Here is a 17,316-nt window from a genome sequence, read left to right on the forward strand (position 1 = left end):
GGATAGGCTCCAGCACCCCCGCGACCCCACACTAGGGAGTAAGCGGTTAAGAAAATGGATGGATGAATGACTTCTCACAGTTATGTACAAAACTATTTTATTGCAAAGTCATAATTCAACATCAAACATGAGTCAACCTGGATGTCTGACGCTGCATCCGTTCTATCATCGTGTTCTGTACTGATAAAGTTCCTGACGCTTTGAAACGAGGTTAAATGTAACAGAACGCTGATAAAGCATCTGAACCGGTCACGTTAAAGCTTAAAACACATAAAATGTACAAGAGAGTTTGTTAAACAATGGCAGCCGATGACTCCGACGGTGGACCTGGTTCCATCAGAACCCAACGCTGGTGTCACTGAGCTGCCGGGCTCTGGTTCTTCTTGTTGAGGATTTTGCGGAGGCTCTCCGCCATCATGTACGGCCTCTCTGGAGTCCCATCGTTCCTCTCCAGGTCCTCCACTGGAAGAGATCAAAGACGGAGCTGAACTTTGACCCGAACACACACAGTTTACATATTAATGAAGAGGATTACCTCGGGTTCTGTATGTTCTGTAAGTCCTGCATGTGGAGGCGCTGACACCGATTCAGAGCCAAAATCTACGCATCCTGACTGAGCTCCCACTTTGCTTCTCTAGGTAACTAGGTCCACAGTGCCCTTGGAGGCGGAACCACTGGACCTAGCCAAAGCTCCTGTCTCCAGGACCGTGTGGTTCAACCGGTACCATCTAGGTGCTGCATGTGTATAATGACTTTACTAGCAGAAGCAGAACTATGATCGGGTTCTGACTGAACCAACTGTGTAGAGTCTAGCATGAGTTATGTCTAATGTAGTAAGAACTGGATCAGTGGGGATCCAGTGGTTCTGCTTAGTCTGAGGCTGATTTATACGGAGGATCGTTCGTCAAACACCAAACGGAGCATCAGTAGTCACACCACAGCGTTTGAGGCCACTTTGGTTCCGGTTCCTGTCTGTATTATTGGGCTGAGTGAACTAAGCCGCAAGAGCCTGTCCTGAGACGCATGCTGGGTCATCACTAGGCGGCTTTCAGCAGATCTGAGACCAGTTCCCTAGAACAGAGCAACAGTCCAGTCAAAGCTACGTGGTCCCGAGTCCGCCGACGTCTCCGTCGTCCTGTTGATGAGCAGAACACGAAGGTGGATCCTCGCTCTTCCACAGAACCTCACGGAGACGGGGCGACGTCAAATACGGACGCGAGGCTGAGTCGTCATTTCGCTCCAGGTCTTCACCTTGTGTGTGTGTGTATGTGTGTGTTTACAGGTGGTACAGGAGGTTAGGTCCAAATAAAAAGGTGTTATAGGGATGAAGAGGAGGGAGGCGATGAGTGGGATCAGAAAAGAGAGACAGACACACAAACAAGATAAAGTCAAACAAGCCAAGGCAAACCAGCAGCAGGTCAATGCTCTTATTCTGAAAAGATGCTGAATTTAACTTTTCATGCAGTTTAGATTTAGTCACAGCCCGACACCAAGAGCACAGGTGGGAAAATGAAGTAGAAACGTTAGGACGATGATGACCCATGTGGCACCGGCATCTGCGCTGGGACTGGTCACTTCACTTAGAGGGGTCATCCATCCATCCATCCATCCACCCACCCACCCACCCACCCACCCACCCATCCATCCATCCATCCATCCATCCATCCATCCATCCATCCATCCATCCATCCATCCATCCATCCATCCATCCATCCACCCACCCACCCACCCATCCATCCATCCATCCATCCATCCATCCATCCATAGTCCAACATCTCATACAGGCAGAAGTTCTGAGGAGGTTCTACTTACAGAAACAGAGGAACAGTGTGTCCACACACATGGCGTACACACTGAAGAACCCATGGGCGATCAGGTAGGAGCAGATCACTACGGTCTGGTGAACAAAGATCAGCATCAGCATCAGAATCAGCAGGGAACCTACAACTACAACACGGCTTTTCACGTGTGGCTCACCAGGATGGGAACCCAGTAGTAGTTGAGAGTCGGTGCCGTGTTCTGAAAGGCCTTGACTTTCCCAGAGAAGAAGAAGAAGGCAAAGACCCCTGGGAAGAAGAAGAAATCTCACTCACCCCAACAGAGCAGCTGTTCAGTTCTGTTTGGACCTGCTTTGAACCTTTGAGTTAAAGCCAGGGTTCACATCCAGGAAGGGGCCGACTGGACACAACGTGTCCTCACCCAGATGCAAAGTAATGTAAAACCAGGTCCGAGGATGCAGAACACAAAGAGGAATTTGAATTTGAAATCAGGCTTCTGCTGCCTGGTGTCAACAAGCTCTGAGCTGCTGCCTGGACCCAGCTCTGTCCTTCATCCCTCATTCATCATCAGACTCACCCACGAGTCCAACGATAAGCAGCTTCCCCAGGAACAGGAGGAAGTCCGTCACCTTGTCCAACACGGCCACCCTGACAGGAACAGAACCACAGAAATAGTGAGCTAGCAGCTGGATCCGACAGACGATCACATTCATACAGCGACAGCTTCATATGCGTCTGCGTCATATGAAAGGATCCGTTAGCGAGCAGCTAAATCTGCTCCACTCTCACCTGAGCACGTTCCTCATGAGCAGGAAGAAGGCGTCTCTGGCAGCGGTGCAGAAGTTCTTGCCATAGATCGCCACCTAGAGGCCAAACGGGCTCATTACATCCCAGGCGGCAACAGATGACATAACGTAGGACTAGTGAGACACCAACCATGATGTAAGCGTTTCTGTTGATGAACTTGATGAACTTCTCCAGACACCAGAAGCAGCACTTCAGGCAGCACAGTAGGAACTTAGCAAACTTATTCTGTGCAACTGAAGGAACAGAGGAAATGTGGAACATGGATCCTTCATCAAGCGTTTAGTTTTACTCACTGACACATTATGCACCTGACCGATGCTTTGAAGCAACAAATATACGTTTAGTCAGCTACAACCGCCAACCTTTGAGCTTGTGGTCCAGATACTCCAGCAGAACCCTGATGATCTGAATAATGGACACGATGAGGGAACCGAACGCCAACGTCCCCGTGTGGTACCTAGAGAACACACACGTCTGAGAACAGAGGGAAGCAGCTGCTCCAACACACAGGCTTTGACGTCTGCACGCACCTGAGAGACCTCCCCAGGGAGGAGAAGATGGGGAAGGCCGGCATGTCCTGCGGCTTGGCCGGGGCCCAGTAGTAGGAGGAGAAGGCGCCGGCCAGAGTCATCTGTCCCAGAGCTATGACGAAGTTGGCACACCAGAAGAAGAGGAAGACGTTGTAGAACTGCAGGCCGATCAGGTACTTGTGGTAAACGGATTCTCCTCCGTAGAAGGCGAAGAGGCACTGAGAGTCTGGACAGTGGGCTTTCATGATGCTGCTGGAGTAGTTCTGGACACAGAACCATCAGCCGTCACTGAACTCATTCAGTTACATCAGATTCTGATGATACAATGGTTCAGCTAGGTTCAGTTGCACCCTTGGGCTTTTTAAGCCACCCGGGTCCCAGCAGTGGGGGAAAACACTGGTCCTGGGGACAGAACCAGCTTTTACACTTACGGCCGGGTCACAATTGTTCCTGGAGTACATACAGGCCGAGTCATTGAAAACCTTGTAGATGGGTTGATTGGACGTAGACAAGAACCTGATCTGGACGGTCAAGGTCAAAAACCACAAACATCCACTCAATCTGTCTGTAGTGAGTCGGTGGGGATTCACTGTACTCACGGGTTGAACAGAACCAGCAGCTCCAGAACCAGCTAAGCTGCAAAAGGCCTTAAGCGTCTGCAGGACAATAAGCCCCACCTCACTGGAATCACTGGCCTGGTTTGGTTTGGTCTGGTGCATCGTTGTTCTGTTCTCTGGTTTCACTGTGGTTTTAGTTACAATGAGCTTTGACCAAACCTGTCATTATCCCTGACAGACGACACAAAGGCCCAGCAGACTCCGCCCCTTTTCCCTCTCAAGGCAAAGGATACACGGCGGTGACAGCCCAGTAGGCGATGACGATGGCCAGGAGGAGGAAGGTGAAGAGCGGGTAGAACAGGGAACACATCACATAACCGATGGCTCTACAAAACGACAGCGACACGTGAACAGGAATGTGACTAGAACCTGGACCCGCGGACGCCTGCTGCTCAGTCAGACCTGCTGGCTTCTTTGATGAGAGCGATGGCGATGAGGATCCTCTTCCTGAGGAAGATGAGGAGGAGGATGATGATGACCTCCACAATGGCCAGGATAATCACTGCAGGAGGAAGCATGTGAGTGCAACGCCACAGGTCACAGCAACAGCTCAAAGCGTTCTGAGGTACTGACTGAAAGCCAGCCAGGTCTGCTGGATCTGCAGGTACACGGTGAGGTCCGTCTGGAAGCCCAGCTGCTGGATGGTCACGTTGGCGCCTGCCTGTCCCTTCAGGGCCGCATACTCCATGTAGCAGTGGAAGATGCCTACAAGACGCACAGACAAGAATCAGTGGCCAGAGAACAGCACAGAACCGTAACGGTGTCGGCTCGGTTCCCACCGTATCCTATGACCAGGATCACCAAGGCGATCATGACCCAGACCATGATTCCTGCCAGGAAGCGCAGGAGCACGATGAAGAGCAGGCTGAGGACCATGGCGAGGACCAGGCCTCTGCAGAAAGATGCACACAGTGAGCAGAACCAGGCGCCGGGCCGGGTCACAGGCCGGATCAAAGACACTTACATCAGGATCCAGTACCAGGATTGAGTGTAGTCCTCAAAGATTTTCATGACCACCTGACGAGCCTCCATCACCACGGTGGCGTTCCTGGGGAGAGATTCCCACATCAGCACTGGTCATGTAATGGACTGGTCCAGTTTTGGTTCTGGGTTTCTTATAAACACTATCCATCAACTCAAAGAAAACAATTAACTCACGAGACTCCAGCCAGCAGGTTTTTGGCGTCGACCATGTTCCCAGATCCATCGTCGAACTGAGTGCTGTTTCCAACGGTGATCACGCCTCCGGTCTGGCCCAGAGACGGCAAGCACCGGCGAGCAACTGCAGGAAGGACATAACGGTTAGTCAGAGGCAGACGAGGCTGAAAGTGTTGGCAGAGAACAGGGTGGAGGCTCACGGGCCGCGCTGGGGATCAGGGTGGCTGGACACAGGCGGGAACTGAGGATATATGCGGCGCCCTGAAACACAAGAAAGGATGAAACGCTGTAGAAGGAGCTGCAGCGTCCAAGGACCACGTGTCTTTAAACTCACCATGGACTGAGTGACTCCGTCCTCACAGAAGTTCTGGTAGTAGCTGAAGTCGTTCTGATTGCTGATCGCCTTTACCAGCGTCAGGAACCTGTTGGGGCAACTCTGCACACAGATCTGACAAGAACAGAACCGCTCAGCTCAGTCAGGCCCAACTCACGAAACCCACTGGGACCCTGAAGGGCCTCTCACCTGTGGGGTGGGACACTGGAGCTCCAGCAGAACCAGGGGGCTGGCGCACTTCATGATGTTAAAGTAGAACAGCAGCGGCTTGTTCCTGTGCAAACACACACCTTCAGCGTCAGAGCAATAGAACATGAAGCTCAGTGATGGGACGGAGGGAAACTCACGCCTGCGGGGTCCCAGCTTGTCCACAGAACTGGCCCCGGCTGTCCGTGGGGTAGATCACCTTCCGTGGGTCTCCCTGGGACCAGGCTAAGAGAGAGGCGAGGTCGGGTCACAGAAAGGCCTCCACTCGAGTTAGTGATTGTGAAAACCGTTGCTTACCGAGGATTCCCACTGCAAAGTAGGCGATGATAGCAACGATGAAGAGGATGCAGCAGATGATGTCAGTGCAGCCCCTGGAACAGAGTATCATCACCATCATCATCATCAGACGTGACCCTGTAATAGGCCACCACCACCATCATCATCATCATCATCATCAGATGTGACCCTGTAATAAACCACCATCATCATTAGATGCAACCCTGTAATAAACCATCACTACCATCATCAGACGCAACTCTAATAAGCCATCACCATCATTATCATCAGACGCGGCGCTGTAATAAACCACCATCATTATCAAACACAACTGCGGAATAAACCATCATCATAAAATAATGGTAATAAGTAAAGATTGTTATGCTTATATTTGAATGTATGAGTCTGTGGGTGTATTTGTGTGTATAAAATGATTATTAAATATATACATACATACATACATATATTTTTATTTACATGTATGTGGGGTGGATTTGGATTTGCATGTAGTATGTTTGCATGCAGTTGCATGAACTGATCAATCAATCAATCATCGTCCGTCTCACCTGTTTGCAGCCGGCCCCCGGAAGTTCGGGTCGTGCTTCCTCGGTTCCCCTGAAATAAACGAGTAGCGTTAGCGTTAGGGTTATGAGTAGAGCCCAGAGAGACGAAGCAGCCGGCGCTTTAACGCTGCAGAGCACAGACTGAATGAAGACCACAAACAATCAAAGGTTTACTGTGATGATCAGAAGCAGCGTTGACGTAGACGCAGCTGTAAACTGGAGCTCATCACAGATGAAGCACAGGAAGCTGCTGCTTCACGCCTTCCCATTTCACTTTGTTCTGGTTCCATGTTGCAGCAGTGGCTTCTTGTGCTCACATTGAACCCTTTTCACCCCTTTCCACCGGCGCTACCGCCGGACCCACTGAGGGCATTTGTGGGAGCGGCCGTGCACATTCTGCCTGAGGCTGAAAATCACTTCCTCCCTCAGACGCTGACAGGAAGGAAGGAAGGAAGGAAGGAAGGAAGGAAGGAAGGAAGGAAGGAAGGAAGGAAGGAAGGAAGGAAGGAAGGAAGGAAGGAAGGAAGGAAAGACAAGGCTCTGTTAGAAAGTTCTCTATTAATTAGGCTTTGGTGTGTGCGTCATCCGGGCTTCAGGTCCGCTCAGACCCACTGGTTTCTGGCCGAGCCAGACGGGTCCGTGGCGTCTGTGTATATTAATTATGCATGTGGTCGGTGATATAATGCTGCAGAACACATTTACCAGACAAGCTTCCAGCTTCCTGTGCACACGGACCAACCCCAGCTCTCTACTAGAGCACGCCGGGCCCGGGTCGGGCCGGGCCGGGAGAGCTGGGTAAAGGAGGAGCCTCAGCTCCAGTTTCACTCATGCCTCACAAATAGCCAGTCCACACACACACACACACACACACACACACACACACACACACACACACACACACACACACACACACACACACACACACACACACACACACACACACACACACACACACACACACACACACACGTTACCGTGCTTTCCGTAATACTCCCCATCCTCGGCCATGCCTGACGTCCTTTCTCTGTGGTACAGGGACGTTTTCAGTCTTCTTTCTCCGTCTGTACTGGGTTTAATGGCAGATACTGCGGAGGCCGAACCAGTTTAACCAGTCTGTGAATAGCTGGGAGGTTCCACCTCTCCAACCTCTCCCCTGCCGGGTGTTTACTGGGAAAGAGCCTGGCTCCACCTGTGCAGCTCCCTGTGGCTCCGCCCCCCACAGGCAGACTGGCCCTCATCTACCTGCCACGTGAAGCTGGAGGAGGAGGAGGAAGCAGCTCTGCCTCCACTCTGGGAACATTCACTTCAGGTGCTCGGGGCATTCCGAGTCCGAGCGAGACTCCACGGAGGCGTCATGACCCGTCATGACCAGACACAGAGAAATGATAGAAACAGTATTGTTTCATTTAATTTATTTCTACAAGTGGACCAAGAAGACGCCCTAAAATGCCCCGTTTGTCAGCAGGAGAACACGCCTTTAAACTGAGCTTTCATTTCTCACATGTGAACCAGTTTCCTGAAGAGCTGCAGCTCTACCACAGTTTCCTGATCAACAACAGTGAAACACGGCTGTTGGTTTGTGGGAAACGAGGAGCCGAGCATTTCTGGTTCCGTGATCAGATTGCACCCGGTGATAAACACGTTGAGCCCTAACTCTTCTACATACATGAAAACGAAAGCCAAGCACAGCGTCCCCAGATTCCTCTCCTCCCTCACAGCACATCTGGAAAACAGATGTTGAGTCCAGATGGACTTCCATAGTTGTACCCGGTATTAGTTCAGGGAACTGGCTGCCGCGTACACATGTCGACATTTGGTTCCTCTGGGAACCTTTCAGCACAGTAGCAGGGCGTGGACGCTAAAGGCCACGCTCACGTCTATTTACAGATACACAGGAAGCCACAGCCAAACGTTTGAGCATGTCCTGCTGTGACGAAAAGGGCCACCAACCACATAGCACAGCGTTTACGGTTCTGATCCAGTTTAAAGGAGGCATCACGCATCCACGAGTGAGGAGCGCACCAGCCAAAGCCACCACGTGATGAACATCAGCCAGCTCAGTGTTTAAGGTGACAAAGCATCACGATCTGACCAGTAAAGTGGCTGGAGACGAACCCCAGCGTTCAGAGGTCCAGTTAGAACCAGACCCAAGTCAATGCCCATGTTCTGGACTGGATGGTGCTTATTGCAGTCCTCTCAACACTGAAAGGTCAACAAACCCTGAGACCAGACAACAGCAACAAACCTCACCGACCTGCAGGACCGACCCGCAGGCCCGAACCGCAGCACCGACCCGCAGGACCGACCCGCAGGACCGACCCGCAGGACCGACCCGCAGCACCGACCCGCAGGCCCGAACCGCAGGACCGAGCCGCAGCACCGACCCGCAGCACCGACCCGCAGCACCGACCCGCAGCACTGAGCTGCAGGACCGACCCGCAGCACCGACCCGCAGGCCCGAACCGCAGCACCGACCCGCAGGACCGACCCGCAGGACCGACCCGCAGGACCGACCCGCAGCACCGACCCGCAGGACCGACCCGCAGGACCGAGCCGCAGCACCGACCCGCAGCACTGAGCTGCAGGACCGAGCCGCAGCACCGAGCCGCAGGACGGACCCGCAGGACCGAGCCGCAGCACCGACCCGCAGCACCGACCCGCAGGCCCGAACCGCAGCACCGACCCGCAGGACCGACCCCCAGGACCGACCCGCAGGACCGACCCGCAGCACTGAGCCGCAGCACCGAGCCGCAGCACCGACCCGCAGCACTGAGCTGCAGGACCGACCCGCAGCACCGAGCCGCAGGACGGACCCGCAGGACCGACCCGCAGCACCGACCCGCAGGCCTGACCCGGAGGACCGAGCCGCAGGACGGACCCGCAGGACCGACCCGCAGCACTGAGCCGCAGCACTGAGCTGCAGGACCGACCCGCAGCACCGAGCCGCAGGACCGACCCGCAGCACCGACCCGCAGGACCGACCCGCAGGACCGACCCGCAGGACCGACCCGCAGCACCGACCCGCAGGCCCGAACCGCAGCACCGACCCGCAGGACCGACCCGCAGGACCGAGCCGCAGCACCGACCCGCAGCACCGACCCGCAGGACCGACCCGCAGCACTGAGCCGCAGCACCGACCCGCAGGACGGACCCGCAGGACCGAGCCGCAGCACCGACCCGCAGCACCGACCCGCAGGCCCGAACCGCAGCACCGACCCGCAGGACCGACCCCCAGGACCGACCCGCAGGACCGACCCGCAGCACTGAGCCGCAGCACCGAGCCGCAGCACCGACCCGCAGCACTGAGCTGCAGGACCGACCCGCAGCACCGAGCCGCAGGACGGACCCGCAGGACCGACCCGCAGCACCGACCCGCAGGCCTGACCCGGAGGACCGAGCCGCAGGACGGACCCGCAGGACCGACCCGCAGCACTGAGCCGCAGCACTGAGCTGCAGGACGGACCCGCAGCACCGACCCGCAGCACCGACCCGCAGGCCCGAACCGCAGCACCGACCCGCAGGACCGACCCCCAGGACCGACCCGCAGCACTGAGCCGCAGCACCGACCCGCAGGACCGACCCGCAGGACCGAGCCGCAGCACCGACCCGCAGCACTGAGCTGCAGGACCGACCCGCAGCACCGAGCCGCAGGACGGACCCGCAGGACCGACCCGCAGCACCGACCCGCAGGCCTGACCCGGAGGACCGAGCCGCAGGACGGACCCGCAGGACCGACCCGCAGCACTGAGCCGCAGCACTGAGCTGCAGGACGGACCCGCAGCACCGACCCGCAGCACCGAGCCGCAGGACGGACCCGCAGGACGGACCCGCAGCACCGACCCGCAGCACCGAGCCGCAGGACGGACCCGCAGCACCGACCCGCAGCACCGAGCCGCAGGACGGACCCGCAGGACGGACCCGCAGCACCGACCCGCAGGACCGAGCCGCAGCACCGACCCGCAGGACCGACCCGCCCAGCGCTGCCCTGAAAGAGCTGGCAGAAGCTGGAGAGGCCTGGAGCTGCTTTCACATTTAAAGAGACGACAGAAACAGAGGAACTAAAAATAAGCGACAGCAAATGGAACTGGAACAAACAGCAGCAGACATGAAACAGGAGGCTCATGTTTCAAACCACCTCCCAAAAGTGAGGGTCGTAATTATAGGAGATGTGCAGGAGGCTCAGCCACAAATGACTCCGACACGTGACACATCTAGTCTCCACTAAATGTTGAAACAAGCTGGTGGCTCTTGGAAGCTCTCGTCTCCTGCAGAACTCAGCATTAAATGTTTCCCCACAAACCACAGGTGCTGCTTCAGCAGTCGGAACCGGCTCCTCCCACCAGCTCAGATACTAGTCTGTCTCCTCAGTGAGTCCCTGTGTCCACTGGACCGGGTCCAGACTGATGGGTCCATTGGGCCAGAGACACGCCGGACGAGTCCAAAGGAAAGTGTGTGCAGGAGGAAACGAGCAAAAGAACCTCATGGCTTCCATTCTGCATGTCGTTTGACCCAAAAGCTGGGGCCCAGCCCGATCAGGTCCAGAACACATCCGCTCAGAGGACAGTCCCCCCGTCGCTGCTTTAGTGCTGAGCTGTGTTGCACATTAGCCACAACAGGGTGTGTCGCTATCACAATAATCAGCCATTAATGAGAACCTTAAACCTCACACAGAACCAGAAGCCCGGGCATGTTCTCCAGCACCGGATCAGGCAGGCCTGGTCCTCCACACGCCGCAGCGTTATGAGCACATGGTAATATTTACAGCCCAGGGCAGAGGTGTGGACGGGTTGGACCTCCCGGAACCACGGCTGCTCCCGGAGGGTCTGCAGCGCCCTCTGAGTCTGTCCTGCGAGTCCGGGTGCGCCAGCGCTCGCTCACTGACTCACGGACGGAGTTTGGACCTGGTTTCCACCAGCCACCCAGCTGGAGAACCAAAACAAACATGGCGGTCACGGTGCGAACCGAACCGAAACGGGTTACAACATTTTTACGGAGCAGCAGATGGAATGTTTCCGACCCAGATCGTTAGACGAGTTTGTGCTTGACCCAAAATGAGCAGCAGAACAACGAAACACGTCCTGAACGCCAACATGGACTTTTCCAAACGGCACCGGGACTCATTTGTGGGCAGAAGTCAACGGGTCCTCCTGTGCCCGCTAGGTATGAGCATAAATGTGGATCTACACACACGTTACTGCTGGTGCTCGTCCACTCAACGCGTGACAGAAAAGGGAAAACTGTCAAAACTAGTTCGTTTTCAGTCACTGATGAAAAACAGCAGAACTAAGTTTGCTGCTTAACAAAGTAACGTGTGGTCTTAGTTACCGTATTTAGACTTCTCCTCCAGCTCCATGGTCGAGAAATGTTCTTCTGGGACCACAGCAGTAGTACTGCCGCTATTACTAATTTTACTGCTACTAGTTCTTCTACTATTACTACTGTTACTACTATTACTACTGTTACTACTCTTACTACTGTTACTACTGGTGGCAGTACCACAGCGCGTCTCCAGCTGTCGTTGTTCGTTCCGTTCACTTCTTCTGCATAGAAATCTCCACACTCCTTTGAACATTTAAAGGGGCGTTCCCGGGAGGAGAGGACTGGCCAATTAGAACGCATAACGCTAATTGGCAGGCTGCTTCACCAATCGGTGAGCAAGCGATTTCCACCGGACACGGAGAAATAACTAACAGTGTTATCTGACTTTATTGCTAATTAGGCCTAATATTACAAACGAATTAGGCACCACACGCTCTGCACCTGTTATATTTGGCCGTCCCGGTTCATTCACTGTATCCTCGACTGCCTTGTTCGCAGCAAAACTATGACAGAGCATGACTTTTTGGGTGTGATTAGACATTGGATCTAGCATTAATTATGAAAGCAAACTATTCATTCATAATTCACCCGCAGGTCCGACACCGCCTGGTGTGAGTCACGACAGCTGCCGCCAGCAGCCTTCAGCCACAACAAAAGTTCAGTCACACGTTGGTGTGAAATGATACAACCCTCCTTAACATGTCCCTGTTAATATTTGAAGAGAATTGTTTGCTGCCTAAAAGCAGCAGATTCTCGAAGCTGTGCCGTCCCTCAGAGTTTCAGCTACTCTTATAGTAACTACACACACAACGTCTATATAACTCAAAAGACTAACTACAGCAACAGATAAACGAGCTGGTTATTATTGGACTTTGTTGGTTTACTTTACAAAAAAATTAAACGTAAGTTGAAAATACACATTTTAAGTAGATTAACTATAATTAGATCAACATATGTCTATTTTGAACTGACAGATTTTGTCCATTAATTAAATGACGTCATGCGCGCCTTGACCTACTCTTCATCTTCTTCTCTGTACTTGTCTTTAAATCACTGGGGGGGTTCCTTACTTTATGTTGTTTAAAGTGTCTTCTATTGACGTTTCTGCATAATTTTTGTTTTATACTTGTTGTTCCACTGGCTTTATCTTGCTTTGTAAACATGATGCGATAGACCCATGCGTGTCCGTGTGTAAAAGGCGCCCGCGGACGCCCCCTGCAGGCAGCAAGCGGAAGGCTCCGTTCCTTCTCACCGTGTTCTTGCTCAGACCGTAGCGATGTAACGTTCTTCTTCGCGGCCAGTGGCGCCACGCAGCAGGAAGCGGGCACGTTCCGCGCCCGTCTCCGCAGCGCAGCAGACTGAAGGACTGCCTTCTCAAACGCAGGTAAACGTTTTAACTGAAACAGTGGCTTCGCTGCTGAATAACCGGGAGACTCGCGTCTCACCGGTTTTAGGAATGCGGCTTCCTGCTACGTTACGTGGGGTAGCGCTGTTAGCTTGTTTGCAGAGTTAGCTTAGCTACGTAACACAACAGGTCTGGAGTCCGCGCTCCCCCCTGTTGAGGCCCGGATTCCTGTGCTTTCCGTGTTACTTAAAGCCACGTCCCTTTAGTTTTTCCCCAACTGAGGGAAATGTTGCATCAGGTGTTGACGTCGTTGCAGCGCTTGCTCCAACGCGCACCTGACCGTTCATGTAGGATCAGCATTCGGTGTTCGTATTGACAGGTTCTGACTGTTCAGTGGGTCATTCTGCAGCCTCGCGTCCATTATGGCTCTGAGAAGCGCCGTGGGCCGTCTGCTGGTCAGGCCTCATCAACGTGGCCTCGTTTCCGCTTCCGGAGCTCAGGGAACCACCGCTCCAGCGTCGTGGGGTAAGTACAGACACACCTGAAGTCCAGAGTGGGGCAGGGAGCGCAGATGTGACCGCAGCCGTCTGATGTCGGTGCAGAAGAGGGAAGTGGGCACGTTTTTAGGAAGAGACTTCTCTGATGTGGTTTCGCTGCTCTGTTCCATTAACCAAGTTGTGTAACAACTTTACAACAGCTACAGCTGATGTCCGAGCCTGAGAGTGCCAACGATGACGTCACCCTGCTGGATGCTTTGCTTCTGTGTCTAGTGTTTGTCTATGCTTGTTTTGAAGCGTGTTGCACCGGGTAGTAAAGCTTTAATATTTTATTTTCACAGGCATAGAGAAGACAGAGCAGAAGTATAAAGCATGTAGGTAATGTAGGCTAGCGACTTACAAATAACAGTTCATGTTGTTGCTGCTTCATGAGTCTGATTGTCCAACAGCAAAGGTCCAGTTCAACTGGCGCGATGCCCTGGACCTGGAGGGCCAGCTGACGGAGGAGGAGGTCATGATCAGAGATTCCTTCCGGACCTACTGCCAGGAGAAACTCATGCCTCGCATCCTGATGGCAAACAGGAATGAAGGTGAGGATGTCTCTTCAGTCTCTTCATTACTTGTTATTCAGTGTAAGAAGTTTCCACCTTACTGTTTTCCAGTGTTCCACAGAGAAATAGTGTCCGAGATGGGGGAGCTGGGAGTCCTGGGCCCGACCATCAAAGGTATGGTTCAGTTTGACTTTACTGGACAGTCTGCTTGAATCCGTCTCACTGCCAAATATCAAACATGCCATTGACTCTACATTGTTTGGACAGATTTAAACAATTTTGTTTGAATTGTTGTGATGAAATCCTAATTTTACAGACTCAACATCAAGCACGCGAATCGATCTCGGGTCTGACCACATGAAGCACAAACCCAGACTTGTTTTTATTTTTTATTTGTTAATAGTTAACTTTAGACTCAAAGTATGGTGTCAAGTGGTGATTTCTGTACAGTTTCTCTATTTGTTCTTCCTGTGAAGGGTACGGCTGCGCTGGGACCAGCTATGTGGCCTATGGCTTGATCGCCAGAGAAGTGGAGAGAGTGGACAGCGGTTATCGCTCAGTCATGAGCGTGCAGTCGTCGCTGGTCATGCACCCGATCGACGCGTACGGCACCGAGCAGCAGAAGCAGAAGTACCTGCCCAGGCTCGGTAAGAGAGGGCAGCGTCTCGTCACCCTGCCAGACATTAAGCTTTCCAAGCTTGAACCGGCCGCTCTGTCACCTTCAGCTCGTGGAGAGATCCTGGGCTGCTTCGGGCTGACCGAGCCGAACCACGGCAGCGACCCCGGCAGCATGGAAACCAGAGCCAAGTACAATCCGTCCAGTGGGACCTACACTCTGAGCGGCTCGAAGACATGGTGATTGTTATTGGTGCTGTAGTCGGTGGTGTCTCTTAGTTAAAAACTACCGATGGGATTGTTTTCTAAAATAACAACAGTAGCTCATCTTAGATGCTCTAAGCTGCAGCACTGAACTCTTAACTGTAACGCGAGGCCAAATCAACAGGGTTGCAGACGTAATGTACTGTTACCTAAGTGACTTTTTGAATGCACGACTACAACATATTGGTATATTTGTGTCCTTCAGGATCACCAACTCCCCGGTGGCCGACGTGGCTGTTGTCTGGGCCAAATGCGACGATGGGAAGATTCGTGGCTTCATCCTGGAACGTGGCTTAAAAGGCCTCTCAACCCCAAAGATCGAAGGGAAGTTCTCACTGAGAGCCTCGTCCACAGGCATGATCGTCATGGATGACGTGGAGGTGCCAGAGGAGAATCTGCTGCCCAGAGCGTCTGGACTCGGGGTGAGACAGTGGTGTGCTGAGAGTGTGTGTGTGTGTGTGTGTGTGTGTGTATTACGTAGCTGTTTGTGAACCTCCCGTCTGGTCCAGGGCCCGTTTGGCTGCCTGAACAACGCTCGGTATGGTATCGCGTGGGGAGCCCTGGGTGCCGCCGAGTTCTGTTTCCACGCAGCCCGTCAGTACACGCTGGACAGGTCGGACGTCAAGCTCTACACTTTGCTAACTTTGTTCAATAAGTGAACTTGATTATCGATTGACTGATTTTCGGCCAGGACTCAGTTCGGTGTACCACTGGCTAGAAATCAGCTGATGCAGAAGAAGATGGCCGACATGCTGACTGAGATCAGCCTCGGGCTGCAGTCGTGTCTGCGGCTGGGGCGACTCATCGATGACAAAAGGTAGGTCTGCCTCACACACATGCTCTGCGTGAAAAGGACGTGTCCAGTATGGTGTTTTCCCAACAGGGCGGTTCCAGAGATGATCTCCCTGCTGAAGAGGAACAGCTGCGGTAAAGCCCTGGACGTCGCCAGGCAGGCCAGAGACATGCTGGGAGGGAACGGCATCGCAGACGAGTACCACGTCATCCGCCACGTCCTGAACCTGGAGGCTGTAAACACGTACGAAGGTGAGGAGAGACGCTCCTGGACGGGAGCAGGAAGGAGCCATGTGTTTTGGTTTGGGTCTCTGACGCAGTCTTCGGTTCCAGGTACTCACGACATCCACGCGCTGATCCTGGGCCGAGCCATCACGGGCCTGCAGTCCTTCACTGTGGACAAATAGAGCGGCATACGCTTGGCCCGGCAGGTCCACGCACTGGATGGTGGCTGACGCCTGAGGCGGTCGCTGCCGTGTCCTGTCTCATATAGAACAGTGAAGTCGTGGACGTGTAGCTTCCAGTTTGGACTTGGGTCGGGACTTCAACAGACGGCTTCAACACTGTGTAATGATTTTAATCAACTTGAATAAATAAACCCATGAAACGTGTGAAGGTGGAAGCTGAAGCACACATTTAAATCCACAACACTTCAAACACGTCTGCACGCACCAGGAGCAGCCAGGTCTGGTCACCATCTACTGCAGAAGAGGCTGAGATGCTGTGTCTGAGTTCTACCTACATATTCAGGTACAGAAGCTGAAGGAAGTTGATTAATACAGAACCAAAACCAGTCAAGAGGTGCAAGGTGGGTCGGACTGGAGGACAGAACTAAAGCTAAGTGTGGGTTCTGTTTATGTGGACCAGTGGCACAAAAGCTCATTTCCTAATTTTCACACCAGAATCTGCAAAGATCTCATTTTCAGTAGCAGATTTAGATTTTTAAACTTCACCTTTAAAACTGCCGGTGTCTTCCTGAACCAGCCCACTGACATCAAACCCGATCAGGGGATTTATGGTTGGAAAGAACTGGACCGATTCCTGTGACTCAACTTCTCGGTAGATTGAAACAGTTCAGGCTCAGAGCCAACAGGAGGAGGAGGAGGAGGAGGGGACGCCCAGCCCAGGGCTCCACCGCCTCTCACCTACACCAACAGTCTGTGTCCCTCTGAGGGCAGAACTAGGCCACGGTACCGTCATGGACCCATTGGGCCTGAACTCCAGCCACACAGCAGCGCTGGAGCCGCTGTACGCGCAGTTCAAGCCGCCGGTGAAGGAGCTGATCCCGCTGCCCAGAGGGGTTCTGTACCTGCTGATGGCAGCGCTGGTGGTGGTCGGCGTGGCCTACGCCATCATCGGGCACCTCATCAAGGACCTGGCCATCGACATAGCAGGTAACAGCACGAGCAAGCAGGTGGAAGTTCAGCACTGAAAGTCTGTAGAATCTGCTTGCAGCTTGGAAGAGCTGGATGATGACACGGCTCTGCGCTGACAGACCAGTAATGGTTGTAATAATTCTTGTCTGTAATTGAGCGATTGTCATTGTGTTTTAAGCTGTAAATGTTTAAGCTTCATTTGTTTCCCGTTGATCATTTAACCTTTAACTAAATATCAAAACATATCAGCTGGGTCCAGAAGTGGCTCTGACCCGAGTATGTGCTGT

General features: G+C 53.3%; 2 protein-coding genes across 8 annotated transcripts; one reads left to right on the forward strand and one right to left on the reverse strand.

Moving 5' to 3' along the window:
* Positions 1 to 80: 80 nt before the first annotated feature.
* Positions 81 to 12,097, reverse strand: LOC114860161 (choline transporter-like protein 2). Of its 6 annotated transcripts, none has more exons than XR_008695327.1 (23): positions 11,596 to 11,827; positions 6,274 to 6,322; positions 5,729 to 5,802; positions 5,572 to 5,656; positions 5,414 to 5,498; positions 5,225 to 5,338; positions 5,091 to 5,151; positions 4,891 to 5,014; positions 4,697 to 4,780; positions 4,512 to 4,624; positions 4,306 to 4,437; positions 4,135 to 4,234; positions 3,966 to 4,058; positions 3,547 to 3,631; positions 3,116 to 3,378; positions 2,948 to 3,042; positions 2,715 to 2,818; positions 2,568 to 2,641; positions 2,356 to 2,426; positions 1,978 to 2,066; positions 1,813 to 1,897; positions 536 to 1,251; positions 81 to 462 (listed from the first exon to the last, which is right to left on the reverse strand). XR_008695327.1 is itself a non-coding variant. In XM_029158542.3 (22 exons), exons 1-22 carry the CDS (start codon positions 11,621 to 11,623, stop codon positions 356 to 358), a joined length of 2,115 nt encoding a protein of 704 aa, XP_029014375.3. In that variant the 5' UTR covers positions 11,624 to 11,826; the 3' UTR covers positions 81 to 355. The 6 variants fall into 6 exon arrangements, 2 of the variants coding, with proteins under 2 accessions (XP_029014375.3, XP_029014377.1); XR_008695329.1 differs by having other exon boundaries at positions 5,729 to 5,897; XR_008695328.1 differs by lacking the exon at positions 11,596 to 11,827 and adding an exon at positions 7,245 to 8,410.
* Positions 12,098 to 12,823: 726 nt separating this feature from the next.
* On the forward strand, positions 12,824 to 16,264 carry LOC114860235 (glutaryl-CoA dehydrogenase, mitochondrial-like). 2 transcript variants are annotated; one of them, XM_029158679.3, is made up of 12 exons: positions 12,824 to 12,973; positions 13,344 to 13,459; positions 13,773 to 13,805; positions 13,881 to 14,021; positions 14,094 to 14,156; positions 14,459 to 14,629; positions 14,708 to 14,837; positions 15,067 to 15,283; positions 15,371 to 15,474; positions 15,553 to 15,678; positions 15,745 to 15,905; positions 15,987 to 16,264. In XM_029158679.3, the coding sequence occupies exons 2-12, from the start codon at positions 13,357 to 13,359 to the stop codon at positions 16,058 to 16,060; spliced, it is 1,323 nt and encodes a 440-aa protein (XP_029014512.1). In that variant the 5' UTR covers positions 12,824 to 12,973; positions 13,344 to 13,356; the 3' UTR covers positions 16,061 to 16,264. The 2 variants fall into 2 exon arrangements, with proteins under 2 accessions (XP_029014512.1, XP_029014514.1); XM_029158681.3 differs by lacking the exon at positions 12,824 to 12,973 and having other exon boundaries at positions 13,391 to 13,459; positions 13,773 to 13,809.
* Positions 16,265 to 17,316: the final 1,052 nt, after the last annotated feature.

Source organism: Betta splendens, chromosome 8, assembly GCF_900634795.4.
Source record: "Betta splendens chromosome 8, fBetSpl5.4, whole genome shotgun sequence".
Classification (NCBI taxonomy): Eukaryota; Metazoa; Chordata; class Actinopteri; order Anabantiformes; family Osphronemidae; genus Betta; species Betta splendens.